Raw genomic sequence first — 25,422 nt, 5'->3', positions numbered from 1 at the left:
GCACCCCCGACTTGTGGAGCCAGTTCCACAATGTGGGAAAAAAGATGATGTTAATGTAGAGCCCAGAGTCAGGAGCTCTTCGGTGAGTTGAGTGGAACAGGCATGGTGGCAGGGTTGTTGTAGGAATCTGGGGCATGAAAGCTCTAGGCTCGTGTGTGTGAGCTGGGTGTATGAGCCAAACTTGAGAAGCAGAAGAGATTTTGGCTTGCCAACAAGCCTGCACGTGGATTCTGAGGATGCCACAGCAATGCCAGGGACATGGAGGCCGGGTACCTGGCTGCTGCATCCCACACGCACTGCTCCATGGCTGCACAAGCAATCCCTGGATGGCTCAGAGTGTGGGAGACCCCCTCTCCTGGCAGCCAGGGCCCAGCCTCCAATAGTGGAAATGAGATGTGTATCCATGTTAACTCAATGACCACACAATCACACAGGATGCCAGGAAGGGTCCTCCAAGTTCAGGAGTGAGCTTCTAGCTCTGATTAAGGTGGGCAAAGACACCTTTTTGGAGGAAGCAAGAGCTAAGTGTGGCATAAACAATAGATACAATTCCTATTGTGCTCCTGTCAACTTTCTAACTTCCAAAGAATCCCCGGCACAAGGAGGGAAGGGGAGAAGCGGGTCTTGGGTGGCAAACCCAGAACTGTTCTGCTTAGTCGTTTAGATACTTAGTAGGATTTGGGGCAAGATGCCATTTGAAGAAAGGGGATCGGCTGCTAAAAAAAAGCTTTGTAGGCCAGGTGTGGTGGCTCACGCCTGTAATCCCAGCACTTTGGGAGGCTGAGGTGGGCGGATCACGAGGTCAGGAGATCGAGACCATCCTGGCTAACATGGTGAAACCCCGTCTCTACTAAAAATACAAAAAATTAGCCAGGCGAGGTGACGGGCACCTGTAGTCCCAGCTACTCAGGACGCTGAGGCAGGAGAACGGCATGAACCCAGGAGGCGGAGCTTGCAGTGAGCCGAGATGGCACCACTGCACTCCAGCCTGGGCGACAGAGTGAGACTCCATCTCAAATGTAACTACTGTCAGAGCTTCTGAGATGTCAGTGGAGGTGCACTTGAGTGCAGGGGGTGGGGTGTGGCAAGATAAAGGGAGGATGAACAGACACAGTCACGAGGAGAAGGGGAACTGGCTATAAAGCTATACCAGCAGGATGGCGGTGACTCCCCTGTGCTGGGAAGGGACCCCCCTCCCAACATCTGTTCCCCTGTGTTTGCACCCTCTCCCTAGAAGGAAGCTCATGCTCATAGTTGCATCTACCCTTAAGACAGACAGTCTAGGCTGCGTGCCGTGGCCAATGCCTGTAATCCCATCACTTTGAGAGGTCAAGGTGGGAGGACTGCTTGAGTCCAGGAGTTCAAGACCAGCCTGGGCAACATGGTGAAACCCTGTCTCTACAAAAACTAAAATATAATTAGCTGGACATTGTGGTGTGTGCCTATAGTCCCAGCTACTTAGGAGGCTGACGTGGGAGGATTGCTTGAGTCTGGGAGGTCAAGGCTGCCGTGAGCTGTGATCACTGCCACTCAACTCCAGCCTGGGCAACACAGCAAGACCCTGTCTCAAAAGAAATAAAATTTAAAAGGAAAGAAAGCCTGAACTATGGGCCTGGAAGAACAATAGAACAAAAGCACAATTATGAGAAATTGTAAGGAGGAGAGAGGGGTAGAATGGGAAGCCAGCAAAGGGAACTGAAAACAGAAAAGTGAGAGGAAATACAGGACAGATATTGCAGAGGAAAGAGGACAGTTTCAAGAAGGCAGATACTGTGCAGAAGATCCAAGAAGAGGATGAGGAAAGGACTGGCTGGTTTGGAGCTGACCTTGGAGAGCAGCAGAGGTGGGAACTTATTGTGATGGACACATTAGCAGAGGTGGGATCACAGGCAGCGAGGAAACTGGTCGGGTGAGGAGCAGCTCTGGCTGCCTCTGGGAGGCAGGATGCAGCCCTGGGCCCTCAGGCAGGGTAGGCTCACTCTCCCACGAGGGCCCACCCCATGCACTCCCAGGAAGAGGAAAAGCAACTGTGCACTGCTGTTCAGCCGACGCTTGGCCACCTTCCTCCCAGGACCAGGCGATAAAACACTGCTTCTATTTAAACTGGGCCAATACTCTCTTTTTGAGGCAGAGAAGCTCAATTCTAATCAGGGTGGAATGGGGAAAAGACAAAGATGACATAAACCCCACACCTGAAGAATTTGTTTACATCAGTCTGGCCCCAAAACTCCCACCGAGCTGAAGGAACATCATGTGACATCTAAATAGAGAAACAGCCGACCTTTCCACACGGCTGCTTTCTCTCTGTTAGGGATCCCATTCCCTTGCTGGATGGCGCCCTCTCTCTGCTGAGTGCAACACCTTTCGTATAAAAGGTTTAAAAGCTCAGTCTATGGCACAACCGTTAGGGATGACATGTATTTAGCTACAATAGCAAGTAATTCATAAAAACATTTTGAGGATACCATCTTTATAGAAGAGAAAGTACCCTCTTCAGGAGAAAAAGGGTGGAGTGCTGGGAAAGAACCCCAGGCGGGTGATCCTATTTGACCTTTGCCTTCCCCTTTCTACCTCCCAAAAGGCAACATTCAGAAAGTCACTATTTAAGGCACTGCTCCCTCTCATTTCTCCACCTTACCAAAGTCTGAGATCATTCCAAAATTAGTGAAAAGAAAGCTATAAAGCAGCTATTAGTGATTAAAGGAAACCACACACTTCAGTGTTTTCTGTTTTGATAGGAGAGGAAATAATGACAAAATGGCGGGGAGGTAGAGCTGGGGCAGAGGAAGGAAGTGGGTGGCCTCCGGGGTCAGGAGAGCAGGAGGCTGTGGCTCCTGTTTCACCTTCCCTGGCTGGCAGTGGACTGTGCAGGGGGCAGCTCTCACGGCTGTTCACGCACACAGGAGGATCCACTGGGTGTGATTTATGAGGAGGGCTTCATTATTTTTCAGCATAGCTCACTGGTTCTCACAAGAGTCTTCAATCTCGGTATCACACTGTTTCGGGAGTTCTCAATTCTCAGTAAAGCACACGAAGCCCAGTGATCTCTCCTTTGCATTTCACTATATTTTAATCACTTTCAAATAAGGCACAACTTTCTGGGGCAGTGTTTACCACTCTTTGGCATTGTTTACTTTTTTCCTTTTTTTTTAAAAAAAAAAAAAGAGAGACAGGGTCTTGCTCTGTCATCTGGGTGGGAGTGCAGAGGCACAATCATAGCTCAATGCAGGCTTGACCTCCTTGACATCCTGGGTTCAAGTGATCCTCCTGCCTCAGCCTCCACAGTAGCAGACTACAGGCGTGTGCCATCATGCCTGGCTAACTTAAAAAACTTTCTGTGGAGACAACGTCTCGCTATGTTACCCAGGCTAGTCTCAAACTCCGGGCGTCAAGCGATCCTCCCACCTCAGCCTCCTGGATTGCTGAGATTACAGGCGTGAGCCGCCATAGTGGAGTTTACCTTTGCCGTTTCTCCCACCGTGGGGATGGTGTTTCATGGCTGTCCAATTAGAAAGAAACTTTGTCATGATGCGACCTCTCTCTCTGACCCACTTATTTCCCTCAACACGTAAATCGATACAATTCTGTGGAAAAAAAATCCACTCCACAGCAGAATAATAGGACCTTGCTAAGGACTTTTAAATATGAAAGCAAAATGCACGTGGAAAGAATGTGTGAGTGGGAGAGAAGAGCTCAAATGCAGGAAAAGGAAAGACCATTTCCTCCTTGGACAATCCTTTAGAAGGAGGGGCCCACATCCCTTCTTCCAGTACACAGGGCCCTCACACATGAAGCGGGAGCGCCACCTCTGCTCTGTCAGAAATCTGGGAGATGTGTGAATTCTCCCTCCTGCTATATCATGAACAAAGGAAACCAAATCCATCTTATCACCTTTTACGACAAACCACTTTGGGTAAGAAAATCAGCTTACACCATAGAACCTATGAGAAACAAATGACAATGGCCCTTAGTCTTCTAAGGGTCGGGAGGAACCTGCCTAAATCTAACCTGAGTATCAACATTTTTAGCCTTTAAAACTATGTCACCCTTCAGAATCTAGATGACAGCTGGAAACACACACACACATACACAGAAAAATGGAAAGGAATGACATTAAAATATTAACAACGATTATCTCTAAATGGTTGACTTTTTTGGGTGATCTTTAGTTCCTTCTAGATCCTTTTCTGAATTTTTATCATTGTGCATGTATTACTTTTTAATTGGAAGAATGTCCTGTTTAAAAATCTGTGAAAAGTAATTTCTTCTCTATAATGGGTTTTCCTCAATTTTTCTTTATACTCTCATACTCCATTTAGAACCTCGATTAGGTCTTGAAGCTAAGCCACCTTGGGGATTGAACTTCATGTATAGATTTGCTGGATGTCTCTGGAATTTCAGTCACTAAATGGGATGGTAAATTGTTGCTGATGTAAAGTAGAAAAACAACTTACTTGAGATATTCAAGAGGGTCTCACATTTAACAGCAAGAGGTTAAACTAGATAACCTAAGGTCTCTTTCTCATCAGTTAAATAATAAATTAAAATATAACATTTGAGGCCGGGCGCAGTGGCTCAAGCCTGTAATCCCAGCACTTTGGGAGGCAGAAGGTGGGTGGATCACGAGGTTCAAGAAATCGAGACCATCCTGGCCAACATGGTGAAACCCCATCTCTACTAAAAATACAAAAATTAGCTGGGTGTGGTGGCACGCGCCTGTAGTCCCAGCTACTTGGGGGACTGAGGCAGGAGAATCGCTTGAACCTGGGAGGCGGAGGTTGCAGTGAGCCGAGATCACGCCACTGTACTCCAGCCTGGCGACAGAACACTCCGTCTCAAAAAGAAAAAAAAAAGATATAACATTTGAATCTATAACAAGACCATTGTGACCATGCTGCTGTATGTTAGTACTCTTTGGAACAATAAAATTATACTTCAGTATATAGCAAGCAGCTGTTCCAAGGGGCTCTTTTGATGTGACAGTAATATGGGGTGTGGGTCGGCCCATGACAGGATGGCATTCCAAACTCAAGATACATCCAGAAGGAATGCAACCAATCCATTTTCTCTCTAATGTATTTCATAAAACAAAGTCTCAGAGTTGTTTGTGGGAAATACCATCTGATTTCCTAATTTATTTAAAAAAAAAAAGAGAGCCAAGGCCGGGTGCGGTGGCTCATGCCTGTAATCCCAGCACTTTGGGAGGCCGAGGGGGTCAGATCATGAGGTCAGAGTTAGAAACCAGCCGGACCAACATGGTGAAACCCCGTCTCTACTGAAAATACAAAAATTAGTAGGGTGTGGTGGTGCACACCTGTAATCCCAGCTACTTGGGAGGCGGAGGCAGGAGAATCACTTGAGCCCAGGAGGCAGAGGTTGCAGTGAGCCGAGATCATGCCACTGCCCTCCAGCCTGGGACAGAGTGAGACTCCATCTCAAAAAAAATAAAGAGAGAGATCCATTTCTTTTTGTCTGTTTGTTTTTTAACATGGAGTCTCACTCTATCGCCCAGGCTGGAGTGCAGTGCAGTGGCGCGACTTTGGCTCACTGAAACCTCAGCCTCCTGGGTTCAAGCGATTCTCCTGCCTCAGCCTCAACCAGCTAATTTTTGTACTTTTAGTAGAGACAGGGTTTCGCCATGTTGACCAGGTTAGTCTCGAATTCCTGGGCTCAAGTGATCCGCCCACCTCGGGCTCCCAAAGTGATAGGATTACAGGTGTGAGCCACTGCACCCGGCCAAAATAAGAAAGCCATTTCTATACTCTTGTTTTATAATTTGCCAAGTAACTATTCTTAACTTAAATCAGAAAAGGGAATATTAAAGATGAAAAGATATATCTATATGTATATAGATATAGATATATAAAATCTTGTCCACCTGCCTTCATAGAAAAATTATACTGAAAGGCTCTTAACACAGGGTCAAGAAATACCCAAAGAAATTTAGGGCTTAAGTGGTTTTTAAATCTCCACAATAACAGATTACTCACCCAAACACCCAGCACTGTGTTCCTACGCGCTTGCACTGTGTGTCGGTGAGGTAAGCGTAGTACTGTCTGAAAGAACAAAGTTGGAATTCATTGAGAGCTGCTGGAAGACCAGCGAGTCAGCACATAATTAAATCACTTTGACAAAGTAAAAAACGTCCCTCCTTGTCCCATGTCAGGCTGCCTGGTCTAGTTCTGTTCAAGAGAAGAGAAAGCCAGTGCCTGTTAAAACATTCCTGTAAGAGATTCAGCGTTTGGGTTAGGCTGGAGGGAGGGGAGCATCATTTAAAGAGCCAGATTCTTGTCTGGTCTGAGTGCCGGGGTGTTTACAACTAACTGATCACAACCATTTACAGATTTCTTTGTTCTTTTTCCACTCCCACTGCTTCACTTGACTAGCCTTAAAAAAAAAACAAAAACCACTAAAAAGAGCCAGATTATTGGCAAAGGCAGTCTGGATTCAGTGGTAAGACTTCCACAGCACTGCAAAGGAACCCCAGGTGGGTGTTTCCATGTGTAGCTCCGTGGAGGTGACTCCAGAGAGTGAGCAGCACTGTCCATTGGTTGTCTCCTCTGGTTCTCTCCAGGACAAAGTTTGCTGATTGTAACCAGGCAAAAAATATACAGATTTTTGGCTTTCAGAAACTGGAATGGGACCCCAGCTATACCTCACTGCCACTGAATGCCAATGACTTGGAATGTTACTGACAAGTTCAGAAAAAAAACAGGCAATGACATGGTGTTGAAAGGCTCAGAACAGCACCATCCGGTAGAAATATAATGCAAGCCATAAATGCAATTTTAAATTCTCCAGTAGACATGTTAAAAAAGTAAAAAGGAACATATAAAATCCATTTTATTAATATGTTAAACTAATATTTAAACAAATATATTAAAACATTATAATGAGGTATTTTATATTCTGTTTTGGCCCTGACTCTTCAAAGTCTGGTGTGCAGTTTCCATGCACGGCACATTTCATTGCGGAGTGACCACATCCCTAGTGCTCAATAGCCACACGTGGTGAGTGGCCTCTGGTGGGACAGCATGGCTTGGAGTCTTATAAGTACCCCTGAAACTCAATCTACCCCTTCAGCAGTAGCACCTGAACCAGGAACTCATCATCTTTTTGGGGTCACTGACTCTTTGAGGATTTGATGAAAGAAAGGCATAACACTTTGCATTAAAGTTCAGAGGATTCACGAATACCTGAAGCTCATGTATAAACTACTGTCGTCTCACCCCAAAGACCAGAGTGAAGAATTCTAATTATAAAGAATGTAGCTTTTCCTCTAACTTCATATTGTCATGACCTAACATGTCTTGATCATTTTAGCTACTTTACACTCTAACTGGACCCATCCTTATATTGTACTTTATAGTATCAGATTAAAAGCATGTTCACTCAAATATCTTCTCAAAGCAGATGTGTGTGAAAGTCTAATAAAAAAGGAAGAAGCTGGAGATGTTAGGATTTACACTGAAGCCTCTAAACTCTCTCTCCTCTCGGGACCTAACATTTGCTAAATGGGGTGGCTGTGTTAAAATCCATTAGCAGCACATCCATCTTTCCGAGTAACTTGTCAAAGAAACTCCTTACATGGGAACTGCCTCAAACAGTGTAAGGGCACAGGAAGTGTCTGATTTTTTAAACAAAGAGAGTTGTGGAGAAATCCATAGGGCATTGTAAAATTTTGAGGATCTCTCAAAAGTTCAAAACGTTGGATTTTTAGTGTCTAGTTTTTATTTTGGAATGTTTAGTACTGAAATTTCATGATAAATCATATACGATTTGCTATTTTGTTCTAAGAAGAAAATTCTTTCCATTCTTACTGACTTTATTGATTGGTCTTAATTTTATGAAAGAGCTGCGGTGAATCTTTCCTGAAAAAAATTATAAAGTCTCAAATTAAATTACATTTTAAATGGGGACTCTAAACCATTAAGAAAAAACAGGATTTATGAGATAATGACTGCAATAGACCACTAATCTACGAAGTTTCAAAGGGCTGCTGGCTTACTCTTCTTTTCCATTTTGGTCATAACAAAAAGAACAGATGGGAATGTTAGGCTTAACTCCTCAGGACTTGGACATGTCTTACTTGATTTGTTGAATCCAGGATCTGGAGGTTTTTTTTTTTTGGTAATAATGAATGATGACAAGAAGAGGTGCTGGCTGGAAGGTCTGTTTGACCAAGGTATAGATCTACTGTCCTTGGCAAGTGAGGCCCGCTGCTTATGGGGTTTGCAAGCACATTAAAAATAATGGAATAAACAATCTTACAGCTTCTGAAAAGCTAACTCTTTTAACTGCTTAAATTATATTTGTACCTTTGGCAGATCTTTGGTGTTGCTACTCATTAATGCCAGTATTCCGTATTAGTTATAAAACTCAAATGCCATTTCTAAATAGGAAAAATGAAACAAATGAAAATGCTTGCTTTGAACTGCACTGGGCCCAGTCTACTTGAGGGATGGTGTCTGAATAAGCCTCACCTCTAGGGCCCCACATTAATCCAGGGGAATAATGGCGGGAACACCCAAGCTTATCTCAGTTGTCCTGGAGGACTACAGGAAGGGCCTTTTTAAAAGGAAATTAAATTAATTGGGTCTGAAAAAGCTGAAAGTCTCATTCAAAAAATAATGTCATTTATGACTTCAGTTCTACCATAAAAACGTTTGCATTTTTCCAGTAATCTCATTTTTAAAAAACTCAGCATCACTATGCTGTTATTTTTTTCTAATATGATGTTATAGGAGAAAAAAAGATCGGCAGTCCAAGACTGTAAAGGAATCTGATAATAATGAATAGTACTATTGGTGTGGTGCTGATCAAGTGCTTCTCTTTTTAAATGTCTGGTTAATGTTACTGACATCTGAGAACAAAACATTTTCGTCATATTCTGGATGTACAATTCTTTACGATGGTATTTTCATGGAAAATCTGCTAGTTTATGTGACTTTCCTTATGCTAAACAGGACAATCTAAAGCAAGTTAATGTTCTCATATGACAGTCAGGCTTGTGCAGAATTACCTCACTGTGGGAGCCGTGATGCCACCAATAAAGAGAATTCTACCCCAACTTAATGGATGACTGGCTTGGAACACAAAGATATGCTTCAAGAAGAAGGTATTCAACTCAGTCAGCTGAAAAAGACGGAGAAATTAGTCAACCTGGTACCTCATGCTAATTCAAAATCCTCTATTCCTTAAATAGACATTCTACAATTAGAAATAATTGGTATGTTCAAAGCATTTTCAGAGAATAGATGTGGTCTTCCAAGGATTGCTATTCAAACTAGTTAACAGCCAGTACATTATGGGCAGGGAGCAACTGGAGGCCCAGGGAGAGGTGGCAGGGGTGGTGGATGGGCACATAGGGGAACAGGATTATCAGCTATTTGTCATGTTTCCTGGTTTGTATGATTGTTACTCAGCTCACACATGTGATCCACTGGGATAGTTGGGAGAGAAATGCTTTGAGCATACAGAAGTCATGAAAGCAAACCTGTGCCAGAGAACACCTATGCTGCCTTACAGAAATCAGGCCAGGTCTAACAGAATTTCAAACGTAGATAAGTAAGCTCTTTAACAATCAAAAGAGGCTTGAGGCCATGCACGGTGGCTCATGCCTGTAACCCCAGCACTTTGGGAGCCCGAGGCGGGCAGATCGCCTGAGGTAAGTTGTTTGAGACCAGCCTGGCCAACATGGTGAAATCTCATCTCTACTAAAAATACAAACAGGCATGGTGGTGGGCGCCTGTAATCCCAGCTACTCAGGAGGCTGAGACAGGAGAATTGCTTGAGCCTGGAAGGCAGAGGTTGCAGGCTGCAGTGGGCCGAGATCACGCCATTGCACTCCAACTTGGGTGACAAGAGTAAAACTCCGTCTCAAAAAAAAAGCAAAAAAACAAGCTGGAGACACATCTGAGAGATGACGATGGACTCGTGCAGCACACGCCTGGGACAGAGCAGATCCTCTACCAAAGGCAGTCCTTAAAAGTAGGTATGAAGGGTTGGTCCAAGTTTCAGCTGGGAGCAGTAGTACTTTTCCCTGAGGTTAGCATCCTCATGCAGTTCATCATGAGTAGCACAAAATATCTTGTGGCTGGGATGTGGCTGCTCTCTGCCTAGAGCCCAGCTCCAGGTAGCAAGCAAGGGGTGGAGATTATGGAACGGTCACTGTGCTAGGAGAACACAGTACATAGACTGGCAGGTTCATTACAATTCCACAAAATGCATGTTGTTTTCCCATAGCACTGACTTCAAGGACACAAAATAAAAAATAGTCTAATTAATATCACATATGGAAAGCTGATCCCAGCGCAGGGCTCACACTCATGGGAACAGTGTGCTCCATCGCATACCACCAGGTGGTTCCATCCTAACGGCACTATACTACTCTCCTTGACACATCCAATCATTCCTCCTTGTAATAAAAGAAAGCTTCTGCTTTCCGTGACATTGGGCCTGATAAGGCAAAGCTTAATCCCAATCCATCTACAGTCCTGTTTTTAAAGATACTGACCTCTCCAAACCACAGTGATTACTTACTTAACTATTCACGTACACTTCTGTATGCATAAACTTCATTTATTGCGATGGGCATTGTCTCTGTGTGAACAAGGAAGATCGTCTGTCCTAAAAGTGACATCTGCTAATTTTTTCCTTATGTTGGGAGTATTTTGTGTTTATGTGTCCAAAACATAATTTCTGATGACTCTGAAAGATCCTCTTCAGGCAAAAGCTGGTTTCCCTTGGCTACTTTCCAAAAGTTGTGAAACAACCTGGGGCCAGGAGCATCAGAAAAAATTGCTGTCTCTCAGAAACACAGATGCTTGATAATCTTTTGCCAAGACCCTGGGCTGTCAGAATCACTTCCGTCGTGAAGTGGGCCACTTGGAAATACAGCTTCTCTCCATGGAGGACAACACTCTGGAGGACTCAGCAAAAGGCTCCAATTCCCCAGCACTCATTTAGCACCCTACAGATTACCCAAAGTGGTAACAGCTGAGGAACAATTTTAACCAATAAACACTGAATTAGGAATGTAAGAAAAGCCTTCTCATTTGTTCCTTTGGTCTTGAAAATGATCATTCTAAAAAGCAATCCAATGCCTAACTCATTGGATGATGGATGCTAGACACAAATTATTTCACGGAATCTAATCTGTTTCTAATTTGTAATTCAAAGATCCATATTTTAAAACTGTCTTCAAAATGAGGCAAGACCTTAGGCATAACAATATCACTTTGCTTAATTATTCTACATGCCAGCTGCAGAATATTATATCTTGTAAAGTATGGAGCTGAAAAGCAATGTAAACTAACGTTAACTCTAAATTCCTAAAAAGTTTTTATTTTAGTTTTTGTTTTCCTCCCAACTTCTGGGCATCTGAAAAAATACCTGCCAGATGATCATGAAAAGGTACACTCCAGCTACTCTCTGAAAAGAAGATTTGGGGTCAAACCATCGAACATAGGTCCAGCTAGCAGGAGTGAACTGCAGAACAGCTCTCTTGATCTTCCCGGTGGTGGTATGAATGTCCCTGTAAGAAGAGAATGGCTCCAGTGAAAATCCAGAGATAACGCAGGGGGAAAACAAAGCACAAGAAAAAAATCCTGTGCGCTGATGATTTTTATAATAAATGCTCAGGACAAAGAGACTGCTTTTTATTTGAATTGTGTCTCAAAGGTCTCTCTATACAGGTAAAGCAGGTGACAGAAGCACACTCAATGGGGAATCTCATTGATGACAGGCACAGGGCAGCAAGGAGACTGTTCTCCCACTGCTTGTCTCCCATGTAAAACTGCACACACTCCATATTCTTGCATCACCCACAACACTTCTTTACCCTATTTCTTCCCCAGAGCAGTAAACATTTTGGGTTGATGAACAGTGATATTTAACCTTTCTTCATTTGCATCCTCGAAATCACTCAATTAAAAGTTTCACACACCCATGAAAGAACGAAACAGTCCTACAGTTTACAAATGCAGACATTAAGGCCCAGAGACAGCAAGTGGCTGGCACACTCAGCATGAGGAGTGGGTGCAGATTCCAGCCCTCCCTGTACTAGTCCAGGAGAGCCAAAACCCAAGGTATAATAAATACTATTTAATAACTGGTAAAGAGTCTTTAATTCCACAAATATTTATATCATGAACTTTTACGTCTCCAACATTGTGCTAAGTGGTTGGAGGCACAAGCACCAACCAGTCAGGCCTTCCGTTCTAGTGGGTGGGAGCAGGGAGAGTGATAGGAAACCAGGGCTGTTCCTTCATCCACCCACCTATCCACCAACAAACTCGTATTGAGAAAACATCACAGCAAGAAGATCTGTGGCACACTGGCAGCAAAAAATAGAGACTATCCAAAAATAAACAAGAACTACAAAAGACTTGTACTGTAAAAATAGCAAAGTGCATAGAAAGACTGAGAAGAAAATGGGAATAAAGAGAGATGCAGCGTGATCAAGAATCAGAATATTTAATACAGCAAAGAGGTTAATTCAACTTAATCTGTATTCATTTATACATTTAATATTACTTTAAAAAAACCACCAATAGGATTTTTTGTTGTTGTTTATTAGTTGGGTTTATGTCGTGGGAACTTGACAAAATGATTCTGAAGTCAAATTTCAAGAATAAACATAAGAAAACAAGGAAGTATACTGTAGCAGTGTTCAAGAAAGCAGACATCCTGAGGCCAGGCATGGTGGCTCACGCCTCTAATCCCAGCACTTTGGGAGGCTGAGGCCGGCAGATCACTTGAGGTCAGGAGTTTGAGATCAGCCTGGCCAACATGGTGAAACCCTGTCTCTACTAAAAATACAAAAATTAGCCAGGTGTGGTGGCGGGTGCCTGCAGTCCCAGCTATTTGGGAGGCTGAGGCAGGAGAATCACTTGAACCTGGGAGACAGAGGTTGCAGTGAGCCAAGATTGTGCCACTGCACTCCAGCCTAGGTGACAGAGTGAGACTCTGCCTCAACAACAACAACAACAACAACAACAACAACAACAACAAGGAAAGCAGACATCCTGGTGCAAATTCAGACTCAGCTGCTTGCTAGCTGTGTGTCCTTAGGCAAATTACTAAACCTAAGCCTCAGTATCACACCATTCCTAAACTGAAGAGAATAACAGTGTCTACCCTCAGGACTGATTCAAGGCTCAAATGAGATACTGCTTGTGAAGCTTGCTTGGAGCAATACTTGAAGCATGGCTACTATTTTTATTAGGTTAAATGCTGCCTTAAATATATTAAAAAGTGGCTGGGCATGGTGGCTCATACCTGTAATCCCAGCACTTTGGGAGGCCGAGTAAGGCAGATCACCTGAGATTGGGAGTTCGAGACTAGCCTGGCCAACATGGAGAAACCCTGTCTCTACTAACAATACAAAAATTAGCTGGGTGTGGTGGTGCATGCCTGTAATCCCACCTGGGGATTACAGGCACTGGGGAGGCTGATGCAGGAGAACTGCTTAAACCTGGGAAGTGGAGACTGCAGTGAGTTGAGATTGCACCACTGCACTCCAGCCTGGGTGACAGAGCAAGACTCTGTCTCAAAAAAACAAATACATAAAAATAAGAATTAAAATTAAATATATTAAAAAGTGTCCTTGCAAGTCAGTGACTAAAGAAAGGTTTAGTAATAAAAGGGATGGGGAAAACTGGTTAACCAATGGCAAAAACATTGTGAAATCTCCTCCTCACATCATATACCAAAATAAATTTGAGACAGATTAAATACTTAAAACAAGTAAAACCACTAAAGAACTAGAAGAAAGGCTGGGCACGGTGCTCACGCCTGTAATCCCAGAACTTTGGGAGGCTGAGGCGGGCGGATCACCTGAGGTCAGAAGTTCGAGACCAGCCTGACCAACACAGAGAAACCCCGTTTCTCCTAAAATACAAAAAAAAAGTTAGCCGGGCGTGGTGGCTAATCCCAGCTACTCGGGAGGCTGAGGCAGGAAAATCGCTTGAACCTGGGAGGCGGAGGTTGCAGTGAGCCGAGATTGTGCCATTGCATTCCAGCCTGGGCAACAAGAGTGAAACTCCATCTCGAAAAAAACAAAAACAAACAAACAAACAAACAAAAGAACTAGAAGAAAATACTGGTTAATATTTACCTAAACAAAAAGATTAACAGTATTTTTGATGTTTAAATAAAAAATCCACCACAAACTAGTTTAAAAGGGGATGACAGGCTGGGCACAGTGGCTCACGCCTGTAATCCCAACACTTTGAGATGCTGAGGCGGGTGATCACCTGAGGTCAGGAGTTCGAGACCAGCCTGGCCAACATGGTGAAACCCCATCTCTACTAAAAACAAAAACCAGCCAGGCGTGGTGGCACGCGCTTGAAGTCCCAGCTACTTGAGAGGCTGAGGCAGGAGAATTGCTTGAACCCGAGAGGCGGAGGCTGCAGCGAGCCGAGATTGTACCACTGCACTGCAGCCTGGGTGACAGAGCAAGACTCCATCTCAATAAAACAAACAAAAAAAAGGGGGTGACAAAATGGAAAATAAAGTCACATTTATGGCAAGGTGTTAATTAGCTTAATCTGTAGAAAGCACAAATAAAAGAGGGTAAATCCAATAGAAATTGATAGAAATCCAGTATCACACAATTTTATGTGTGATAAATTTGACAAAGGTTTAAAAATGCAGTTCAAGGAAATAGTGAAATGGATATACATATATATTATAGGTGAGATTACAAATTGGTACACTCTATTTCTAAGAATTTATTTACCAAAAAAAGGTGATGCACACTAAGATATATGTCCAAGAATGATCACTCCAGTCTTCTTTATGAAAGCAAAAACTTTGAAACAACTAAAGGACCATAAAATGGAACTGGTTAAATACTACATGGTTTATCCACATGTTGAAGTACAAAGAAGCCCTTTAAAATCATGTTTTAGAAGAATATTTAATGATGTGGGAAAATGCTATTTTGTTATATAGAGTAAACAAAGTTTTAAACACAATTGAAGCAACCACAACTTTCATTATCAGTACCATTATTCTTCCTTATCAATGGCATGATTCGTGCTGCAAAATGAGAAGCAAGTTTAACAAAGCAGGATAAAGCAATGCCGGCGGTATGACTGTCCTCTACTGGAAGCATAGTGGGGCATGCAACTTAAAACTATTCAGAGAACTTCCTGGGTGGCAAGTGAGCTAAGTCAGCAAAGAAAAGGATGATCAGGCTGGCCTATGGGTACACAGGCCAAATCTCAGGTGAAGAGAGGGGAGCATGTGCACAAACAGACTCTCGGTTGCCTGGGAGGGTGTAGAGAAAGGATCTCCCTACTGGGGTAATGGATGTATTGACCATGACCAAAGACCATGAGAAGCCATCACAGGGGAATGACATGATGAATCTGATGTTCTTAAAAAGATCACTCAAGCAATGGTGTGGGAAGGACTGGAGGACTTAACCTGGAAACAGAGATGAATTGATCCAGGGATGGGAGTCTGAATGAAGGCTGAGGCAGTCGGGATAAAAAAGAGTGGGGGTGGATTTGAGAAATCTTTTGAATTAGGACGATGGTGTTAGGACCCCCTGAATACATAGGGTGAGAAAGAGAAAATCATAAATGATTGAGCATTTTCTGGACAAATGCTTGAAATCAGGTTTATAATCATTTATGAGTTTCAGTTATTAACATGGAATTTATTCCTTATCGTCAAAGATCATACTAAAATGGATTCCTACCAAAACAATTAAATATATATCATGAAAAACTGTGACTAATATCCAAAAAGAAGGTAACTCACTTGAAGCTTGCCCAGTGGTAAGTCCTCATCTCTAAAAACCGGCAAACGACCATGCCCAGCCAAATGCCACCGCCATTGCACAACAGGATGTCCAGAATGACTTGATCCCACCAGCACTCGGCAAAATTGGGGAGGAGATGCATGAAGAAGAGCTGAGAAACACAAGAGCCCATGGTTGGAAAAATAAACAAAACTGGGGTACCATGCAGATAGATAGATTTCCTTTTTAACAATACATTATTTTAGAAGAAGTTGTTGACATTTCATTTTTTCCTAATGTACAGAAAATAACCAACAGTAACAGGTTCTGCAATCTGTTTCTTGTTTTTTATATTGCAGATGGTTTGCAAACAAACAGCACATATCCAAACAGCTCTTCTCTTTTTGACACAGGGCTTTTAAAGAAAGAATGGTCTCTCTTGAAAAATACTACCAATTAATTACCTTGGCTAATGACAACATGACAAGGATCTGGGAGGGGAAAAGGAGAAAAGTTTCCAACCCCGACAACAAAGCATTGTCATAATTCTCAAAATTAGCAGCTTGAGAATTCAAGTTGTGCATTTCAAAAATATCCCCTAGATATTTAGGTAAAACAGTGAGTAAGCTGTAAAAGAACAGTTAGCTCTTGATGACACGATGTAGGAAGCATGACAGCTTAATAGGAAATCTCACACCAACTGATTCACAATGATGACAATCTTTTATTAAGTTCCCATGATGTGCAAGGTGGTGAGAGAAAAGGAAGTCAAGGGTCTTGATTTCAAGGAGAGGTGTCAGATGTTGTATTTTTTTTTTTTTTTCTGAGACAGAGTCTTGCTCTGTTGCCCAGGCTGGAGTGCAGTGGTGCGATCTCGGCTCACTGCAACCTCTGCCTCCCGGGTTCAAGCAATTCTCCTGCCTCAGCCTCCCAAGTAGCTGGGATTATAGGCACACACCACCATGCCCGGCTAATTTTTGTATTTTTAGTTGAGCCAGAGTTTCACCATGTTGGCCAGGCTGGTCTCGAACTCCTGACCTCATGATCCGCCTGCCTCAGCCTCCCAAAGTGCTGGGATCAGATGTTTATCCAGATAACCAGAACCACAAAATATGGTAGACTGAGGAAAGTGTTACAATGGTGACATAAATGGAGTATGGTGGAAAAAAACATTCATTCTGACTGAGGCTGAAGGTTCCTTTGGCCTCTGGAACTTTCCTGGAGAGGGCTTCTGCAAGAAAGACATATTGGAGGGGGAACATTAAGGACAAGAATGACTGATTTCATGAGATGGAGATGAAGATGCGGGCATTCCAGGAAGAGGAAACAGTAAGATCAAGGGTAGAACAGAAGTTCTCTGGAAATCAAGTTGTTTTGTCCAAAACAAAGGGCATATCCACTGTGTTCAGAACAGCATGCCCTGCCGTGTGAAGGCCCAATGTAAAAAGGTGAAATTACTAAGACAATGCCTGGGAGTTCTCTGGAAAGAGACAAGCCTGTAATTACAAACCTTTGAAGTAATATAATAAATACTGCAAAGATAAAACAGTATTCATGAAAGCATTTTGTAAGCTATAAACAAATTATAAATATGAGGAATTTTTTGTTCTTAATGAACCTGCTGTCAAGAAGCTACAGAGTAGCTGCTGCATGAGATGGCTTGTGGCTGCATTATTAACCCCGGGGGCCTGGTACTACCCTTGAAGTGTATTCCCAGGTTCCAAGCCACGAGATGGAGCCTTAACTCTTGCCCTTAGAGAGGGAAGGGAGAAACTTCAGCAGAAGTCAATGACACATATTTGCTGAAAGAAAACTATGCAAGAGAAAGTGGGAATGTGGAGGACATCCTCCAGCCTAAGGAACTTTCCTGGAAGGTACCAGGTTCTGGGGGTGAGAGGAGCCCCCGATAGATCCAAGCCCAAGGAGGAGGGGGCTGCATTCTTTCATTCACTACAGATTTGTGGAGCATCTGCCATGTATAAGGCAAAGTCCTTGGGTCTGGGAATACACAGGCATGGGCCCTGCCCTCTTGAGGCACAAGGATTAGCAGAAGAGACACTTATCGAGTGTCTAACACATGAGGAGCATTTCAAAGGAGAGTGGCAAGGTGTTCTATTTCCAGCTGTATGAAGATGGAGCACAGTTACTTGAGGGGCAGGGAAAGCCTTCCAGAGCTGAGCTCTGGAGACAGCTTGTTAGCAGGTGAAGGGCAAGAAAAGAGGGAGGAGCAGCAGGGAGGACTCTGTGGTGGGGAAGACAGCAGAGGCGGCTGCAGCACTGAGGGCAAAAATGAGGCATGATGAGGGTGAGGCTGCAGGCAGGGGCCGGTGAACCTGGAGCCTCGTAGGCAGGGTTGGAAGTTTGGATTCTATTTTAAGAGTAATGGAGGCCTGGTACGGTGGTTCACACCTGTAATCTCAGCACTTTGGGAGGCTGAGGCAGGTGGATCACCTGAGGTCAGGAGTTAGAGACCAGCCTGGCCAACATGGCGAAACCCCATCTCTACTAAAAATAAAAAGTTAGCTGGGTGTGGTGGCACATGCCTGTAATCTCAGCTACTTGGGAGGCTGAGGCAAGAGAATCGCTTGAGCCCAGGAGGTGGAGGTTGCAGTGAGCCAAGATCGCACCACTGCATTCCAGCCTGGGTGACAAAGCAAGACTCCATCTCAAAAAAAAACAGAGTAATGGACAAACACTAAAGAGCTCTGAGTAGGAAAGAGCCTTGGTCTGGTGGGGTCTAAAGAGGATCATTTGGCAATAAATAGTGAAGAGACAAGCAATTCTGACAGAGATGACCATGGATTAGAGACAGGTGGGAGCAGAGGTCTGAAGAGACGTCAATGGACGACTGGGTGCTTAGAAGACTCTACAGAACTCTATAGGGCCTGGTGACCACAGGCACTGGGAAGCAGGGAAAGAAGGTACAGCAGATGCCCAGTCTGCAGTGCAAGGGGGAAGCAAGCGAGGCCGACAAGGGCCAGGTGCCTGACACAAGCCTATGCAGCGGCCGGGTTCCAAAGACACTTGGAATTCAGAGGTGGAATGTGGTATAAGGGCAGGAACGTGGGCTTCACATCTGGAATCCAATCCTAACTCACCTAAGGAAGCAAGGCTGTGCACTCCGGATCCCCCATCTGTACAGTGAGAACCTATATGCACCGCCTTTCCCGGTTTGTTGTGAGGACTTAGAAGGCATATGTAAAGTGTTGGGCACTATTATGGATCAGTTGAATTGTGTCCTCTCAAAACTCCTATGTTGAAGCCCTAACCTCCAATACCTCAGAATTTGAGCTTATTTGGAGATAGTCATTGGAGAGGTACTTTGTTAAGATGAGATCATAGGCAGTACAGTGAGCTGCTAATCCAATATGACTTGTGTCCTTATAAAAGGGAATGCTCTTGTGTCCTTATGAAAAAGAACACATGGGGCTGGGCACAGTGGCTCACGCCTGTAATCCCAGCACTTTGGGAGGCTGAGGTGGGCAGATCACAAGGACAGGAGATTGAGACCATCCTGGCTAACATGGTGAGACCCCGTCTCTACTAAAAATACCAAAAACTAGCTGGGCGTGGTGGCACACGCCTGTAGTTCCAGTGACTCGGGAGGCTGAGGCAGGAGAATGGCGTGAACCCAGGAGGCGGAGCTTGCAGTGAGCCGAGATCGCGCCACTGCACTCCAGCCTGGGCGAGAGCGAGACTCTGTCGCAAAAACAAAACAAAACAAAAAAAAACAGAACACCATGAAGGCTCAGACACGCACAGGGAGAATGCCACGTGACCACGAAGGGGTCATGCATCAACAAGCCCAGGGACCACGACTGCCAGCAAACCACAAAGATAGAGAAGGAGCCTGAAAAAAATGCTCCAAAAGGCCCCAGGGGGAACCAGTCCTGCCGACGCTTTGATCTTGGACTTCTGGCCTCCAGAACAGTGAGAGGCACATTAACAGAAGCCACATCTAGTTGGCACATGTCTCTAAGTTAGGGTCAGGACAATGATGAGCATGGAGAAGTATACTGCGCATGTGGCTGAATTCTGTTCACTGGGAATGATTCATAATAAAAGAACAATAATGAGTTAGTTCCCAAAATTTCATTTTGCTATAGTTTTTCAAGACTGTAACTCTTTTATTAAGTAAATGCAACAAACTTTTGATTACTGACATATTAGAGCTAACATTTGGAATCCATTTTGCAGCTACCAAATACCCTGGATGCTCTTATAGTACTTGAACACACAATTCTATTATCTCAAACTGGAAGCTAGTTAGTAGGTCAACTGATCTATTGAATTCTAAGCAGATCTCCTCATTCCCATTTATTTGTCTTACTTGGAATTTTAACTTCATTCTTTAGCTTTATTTCATTTGTTTCTCTTTAAGACTTGCAGGACAGAGGTACACTTTATTAAGTTAACAAGGACGTATTTTTAATATTTGCTTGTTTTTTAAACAGAAGTATTAAATATTCTTATGGGATGGTTTAAATACTGTTTTGTACCACAGGGGCTGGAGAACGGATTAACTGACTGTTAACTGACATACTTTTTCCTATATATAAACTACACACATGGCACAGTCTGGGGAACCCCCAATGCCCTCCTTCTTACCTCAGTCAGCTCCCAGGTAATACTGATTGTCCAGCAGAGACCGTAACTACGGATCAGCAAGGCCTTCATGGCCCAGCCCCAGAAATGTCCAAATGCAAAAATATCAAAGTGGCTGATAATCCTCTCCCAGGTGATCACATGGCAGTTCACAGCATACTCCTATTTAAAATAAAAAAGAGAATAATTAGTGAAACTCTAGAAATCAACTTGCTTCCAGGATTCTCCTGGTAAATGAAAAGAATAGATATGAACTTGACAACTAAATAATAAGTCCTGCTCAGTAACAAATGAGAAAGTTTTAATAACTTAAGGGCCTTGAGGGAAAATAGACAAGTATTTGAGTTTATAAATCAAAACTGCTTTGCTCTGAATTGCAAAAGCTGCATTAAAATGAGAAGCAAAATAATTTTACAAAGGCTCAACATATCCTAAAGAAGTGGTATCACATAGATCATGTCATCGGACCACAGGGCAACAATATTAAAGCCAGTAACTAAAGCACAAATAAAAGATTCCCAATAGATTTGGAAATTTAAACACACATTTCTAAATATCATGGATTAAAGAAGAAATCATAATAGGAATTTTTTTAACGTGTCATAATGATAATGAAAAAACACCATGTAAAAATTGAACTTTAGAGGAAAATGTAAAGCCTTAAATAGTTAGCTAGAAAAAAGAAGAAAAGCACCCAACTTCAGTAATTAAAAGAGAACTCCCCTCCCCAAAAATATATCGGATACTACATAATTTAAATATTAAAAATTACAAAGCTTTTCAGAATGTTGGTTCCATTTCTAATATCTTTGTTTTTGATTATACGTATTTCTAAGTAATTTAATAGCTTATCATATGACTGCATGACAATATGATAATATAACATTTACTGGGAATCTCTACATTTCACATCCTTTCTTCCCAAAATTAATTTGACAGGCAGTAGTAAGAGTTGGCAAATATTCACCCCCTATTATCAGCCAGCTGAAAAATATTCCTATAAACTATAATAGTTTTAAATTCCAGAAATGATACTTTCTGAGAGCAAAAGAGCTTCCCTGTCTCTTCTGAAACCCACCACACATCAGATTTCCTTCTCAGATAAAATGCATTTCGACTTGCAAAGCTGAACAAACATTTTTAAGAATTCTATTTTTTGAGAAGCAGTATGATGTGAGATTATGCTGTGTAAATGGGAAATCTGGAGAAAAGAGGATAAAATTCAATAGGGTAAGTCAAGATAAGGCTTTAAAAAAAAACAAACTGCCCTGCAATAAGATGAAAAGTCTCTTCCCGGACTCTGGAACAGCATGTTCTTGTCACAGAGAATCGCAGGCTGACAGAGGGAAATGCCCTTAGGCTGAAGCAGGTTGTATATTAGGTTAAGGAGCAGGGCCACGTCCAGTCAACCTCAAATGTCTCAACCACCCCACCCTCTTCTTTACTCTGGAATACACTGTGTAGGGTTAGATAAGAAAGGGGTAAGATCTGTTTTTAGAAGGCTGCTCTTAAAGTAATCACAGCTTGCAGATAACTCTGGAGGACTTTACACTCTATTAAGTAGCTCTATGCTTTGACATGTGGGAAGGCATTTTAAAAATCACAAAGACCAATCCGTCTATTTCCAGTATAGTTAGTAATGAACAGATATGCCAGTTATCCCCTTCATAAGACCTGAGGTCCTTGTCCTGGAAGGGCCACAGGGCATTGCAGTTTAAAGCAGCCAGAGAGCTGCATGCAGGCAGAACCCTGGGAACCAGGAGGAACAGGCTTTAACTGAAGACAGCGTAGAGCTGAAGCCTGGAAAGGGGGTCAAGTGGACAGGTGCATGTCTGTGAGCAAAAGATGGGTAAAGACAGATTCTGCTGACTTCCCAACTGGTCCTAGGCTGATCTTGGCGGCCTTACCCTCTGCCTTGCTTGCTGGACACCTAACCAAATACCAAGTCCTATTCACTTTACCTCCCCAGGTTGTTCTTTTATGCATCTCGCTGCCACTATTATTTCTTGCTTAGACTTCCGTAATAATAGCTTTCGAAAACTGTGGAATGTGTCAGGCATATAACAAAGTATAGATGATGCTATAATAAGCACCTAGGTATTCACATCCAGCTTAAGACTACAGAGAGATCTTGAAAATCATAATCAGATCACGGAATGTGCATGCATGTGTGTAAGGGTGTCTGGGGCAGGAGGGTAGGAAGAAAGGGGTTGGGTAGCATGCCCATCCCAATGTAGAAGGATCTCCACTACTACACACGCCAGGTCTCCAGCCCAACTATCTCTTCACTCCTCTCTGGGGCAGTTGCTGACTTTGGAAGAAGAAAGAGATCTAACCTCTTTTGGGTCCTCTTTGGAAATTATTTGCCTACAGACAGCACAGGTTCTCATCAGCTCCCCCAGCCATGCAGCAATTTTTGTGCGTCAGGCCCTGCTTTGCAGAAGCAGCTTGTGGTTGTCTAATGGGCTAGGGGAAGACAGGCTTGCTTACTTCAGCCCAGGTCTAAAGCAATCTGCTCCACTGAGCTTTTACAGGAAGAAATCAGCTGAGATTTTGATCTCTTGTTTCTGTTTCCAAACTCAACTAGAAATGGAGGTATTTATTGATTGACCTCCTAAAACATCAACACAGGTCATGTAGCTCCTCTGCTTATAAACCTTCCATGGCCTTTTCATACACTTAGAATAACACCCAAACTCCTCATCCCAGCTGGCTCAGCCCTGGCAGCCTCCTAGCCTCAGGCAGGGCCCTCTGCCTCATGATCCCTACACTCCTTCTGCATCAGACTGGTCCCAGCTCCCCACACCCCCAATCAGGACCTCTACACAGACTGTACCATTTGTAACGATCGTGCTTCCTTGAATCTATGACATGCCTTTTTCACACTGTATTGTTTTGACTATTTCAATATATTACAATGTATAGCACTTTAAATATAAGGTTTCTTTTCTTTTCTTTTTTTTTTTTTTTGAGACAGCGTTGCCTAGGCTGGAGCGCAGTGGCACCATCTCGGCTCACTGCAACCTCTGCCTCCCAGGTTCAAATGATTCTCCTGTCTCAGCCTCCCGAGTAGCTGGGATTACAGGTGTGTGCCACCACACCCAGCTAATTTTCGTATTTTTAGTAGAGACAGGGTTTCACCATGTTGGTCTCAAACATGGTCTCAAACACCAGGCTGGTCTCAAACTCCTGACCTTATGATCCGCCCACCATGGCCTCCCAAAATGCTGTGATTACAGGCATGAGCCACCATGCTCAGCCCAAGGTTTCTTTTTTTCTCCTCCAAAAAGTCATACCTATAATTGATGGTGCATCTTAAAATTGATGTTGACCTCACAAAGCCATGACCAATCTTAACATTATAAAAAGCGAGACCACCAGACACTGTGTGCCTCCCAGTGTGATACGCAGCACCAGCTATGAAGCAGTCCCACTATAAAAACTGATCTGGAATCTAGAATCTCATCCAGCCCCTACACCTGAGTTCTACTTTATAGAAGATATAGGGGGACAAAAAGAGCATGTTAAATGATGATACTGCAAATGCAGCTGCAAAATCCAGATGTGAAAAACCCTATAGAATAAGCAATGTGGTTTCTTTGACAAATAAATTTTCAGGACATGATGAGGGGAATTACAGATGAAAAGAGATTTAAAAGACACATCATATGCAATGTGTAAACCTTGTCTGGATCCTATTTTGAATAAATCAACTATACAGAACATTTACGAAGCGACTGCAGAAATGTCAACACTCACTGCGTACTGTTCACTGTTCAGTGGTTATGCTAAAAAAAAAAAAAAAAAAAAGAAAAGCCCATCTATTTTAGGTTTAATTCCTGAGAACTGTTTCAAAATAATCCAGGATGTGGGATGAAAAGGTGAAACAAGTTTGGGCCTGTGTCAATAATACTGACACTGGGTGATGGGTACCTGAAGTTATAGATTCTCTCTACTCTTGCATAGGTTTAAAATTTTTCATAATAAAATTCTAAAAAGCTGTTGAAATTGTCTTAGGGTTCAATAGCCAACAATTATTTGTTTAATTTGCTTTCTGGTAGACTCTAAGCTCCAAGAGGACAGGGAGCATACCCACCCTCTCCCCCACTCCCCCCAGCATGGGATGGTATCTTATGCAGAAGAAAAGCTGGGTCAGCATTAATTAGCCAAAGACTGCTGCTTCAAGACAACCCAGTCTACAAACTTGTCTGAAGCTTAAAGACATATTTTTGAATAGAATCAATATTTTAAAATGCAGCAACTTTTCAATTACACAAAAAACTGCCTCTAATGGGATTTCAGTGATCCAATTTATAATATTTATAATAATATTAATTCTAAGGGATTTATATTTTATAAATGTTTATAATATTTATATTATTTTATAAATGTTTATAATATTTATAATATATTTTATGAATATTTATATTATATAATATTTTATAATATTAATTTATAATATTAATTCTAAGGGAAAATGAAGTCTGAGTCTCAATGTATGATACCAGGCATGGACCATGGTCTATCAAGATTAGGAATGGGTAGCAACATGAAGGAGTGGAGAGAGTAGGGACTCTGGGAAGCCAGGAATTATAGACCTGTCTTGCATAAAGGAACCACTAATGAATAGGTCCTTAGAATTGCAAAAGACAATTTAAAGAAGTATAAAGGGATGGGATTAGAGATGGAGAAGATGAGGCTGTTTTAGCACCAGTTAGAACTCTACAGGCTGAACACAGCCTCGTGCTTTACTTTGGCAAGAAAGATTTAGCCAATACTTGAAAACTAGAGTTTAAAAGCCAGGTTCAGCTACTTGGGGCTGTAACTTTGACATCTGGATGTCCCTGTGATGTCAAATTCTTAAGAAAGCCAGGTGTCAAGAGCATTATCATTTGATTCAATCTCCTCCTACTGGCTGTGAGAATTGGATCAGCAGAGGCACACAAGCACATCCACCTGCAAGTCAGTTTACTTTGCAATGTGACCACTTTTGCTCAAAAATGCAAGAAAGATGTTTGGGAAAATATTACACTTGGGATATCCTTCTCCCAATTTCTATTTCC

At 42.8% G+C, this 25,422-nt stretch overlaps 1 protein-coding gene across 1 annotated transcript in view; it reads right to left on the bottom strand.

The window, feature by feature from the left end:
• PTDSS1 (phosphatidylserine synthase 1) overlaps positions 1 to 25,422 on the bottom strand; it is a 72,924-nt gene that overhangs the window by 18,972 nt on the left and 28,530 nt on the right. Inside the window, exons 5-9 of the mRNA XM_519868.8 lie at positions 20,363 to 20,521; positions 15,775 to 15,926; positions 11,395 to 11,536; positions 9,023 to 9,135; positions 5,991 to 6,056 (exon numbers count right to left, since the gene is read on the bottom strand). Coding sequence (XP_519868.2) covers positions 5,991 to 6,056; positions 9,023 to 9,135; positions 11,395 to 11,536; positions 15,775 to 15,926; positions 20,363 to 20,521 — 632 coding nt within the window. The remainder of the gene's footprint in view (positions 1 to 5,990; positions 6,057 to 9,022; positions 9,136 to 11,394; positions 11,537 to 15,774; positions 15,927 to 20,362; positions 20,522 to 25,422) is intronic.

The sequence above is a fragment of the Pan troglodytes genome, chromosome 7 (genome assembly GCF_028858775.2).
Source record: "Pan troglodytes isolate AG18354 chromosome 7, NHGRI_mPanTro3-v2.0_pri, whole genome shotgun sequence".
Taxonomy (NCBI): domain Eukaryota; kingdom Metazoa; phylum Chordata; class Mammalia; order Primates; family Hominidae; genus Pan; species Pan troglodytes.
The sequence above is the reverse complement of the archived record's forward strand: the minus strand, read 5'-3'. Positions and strand labels throughout refer to the sequence as shown.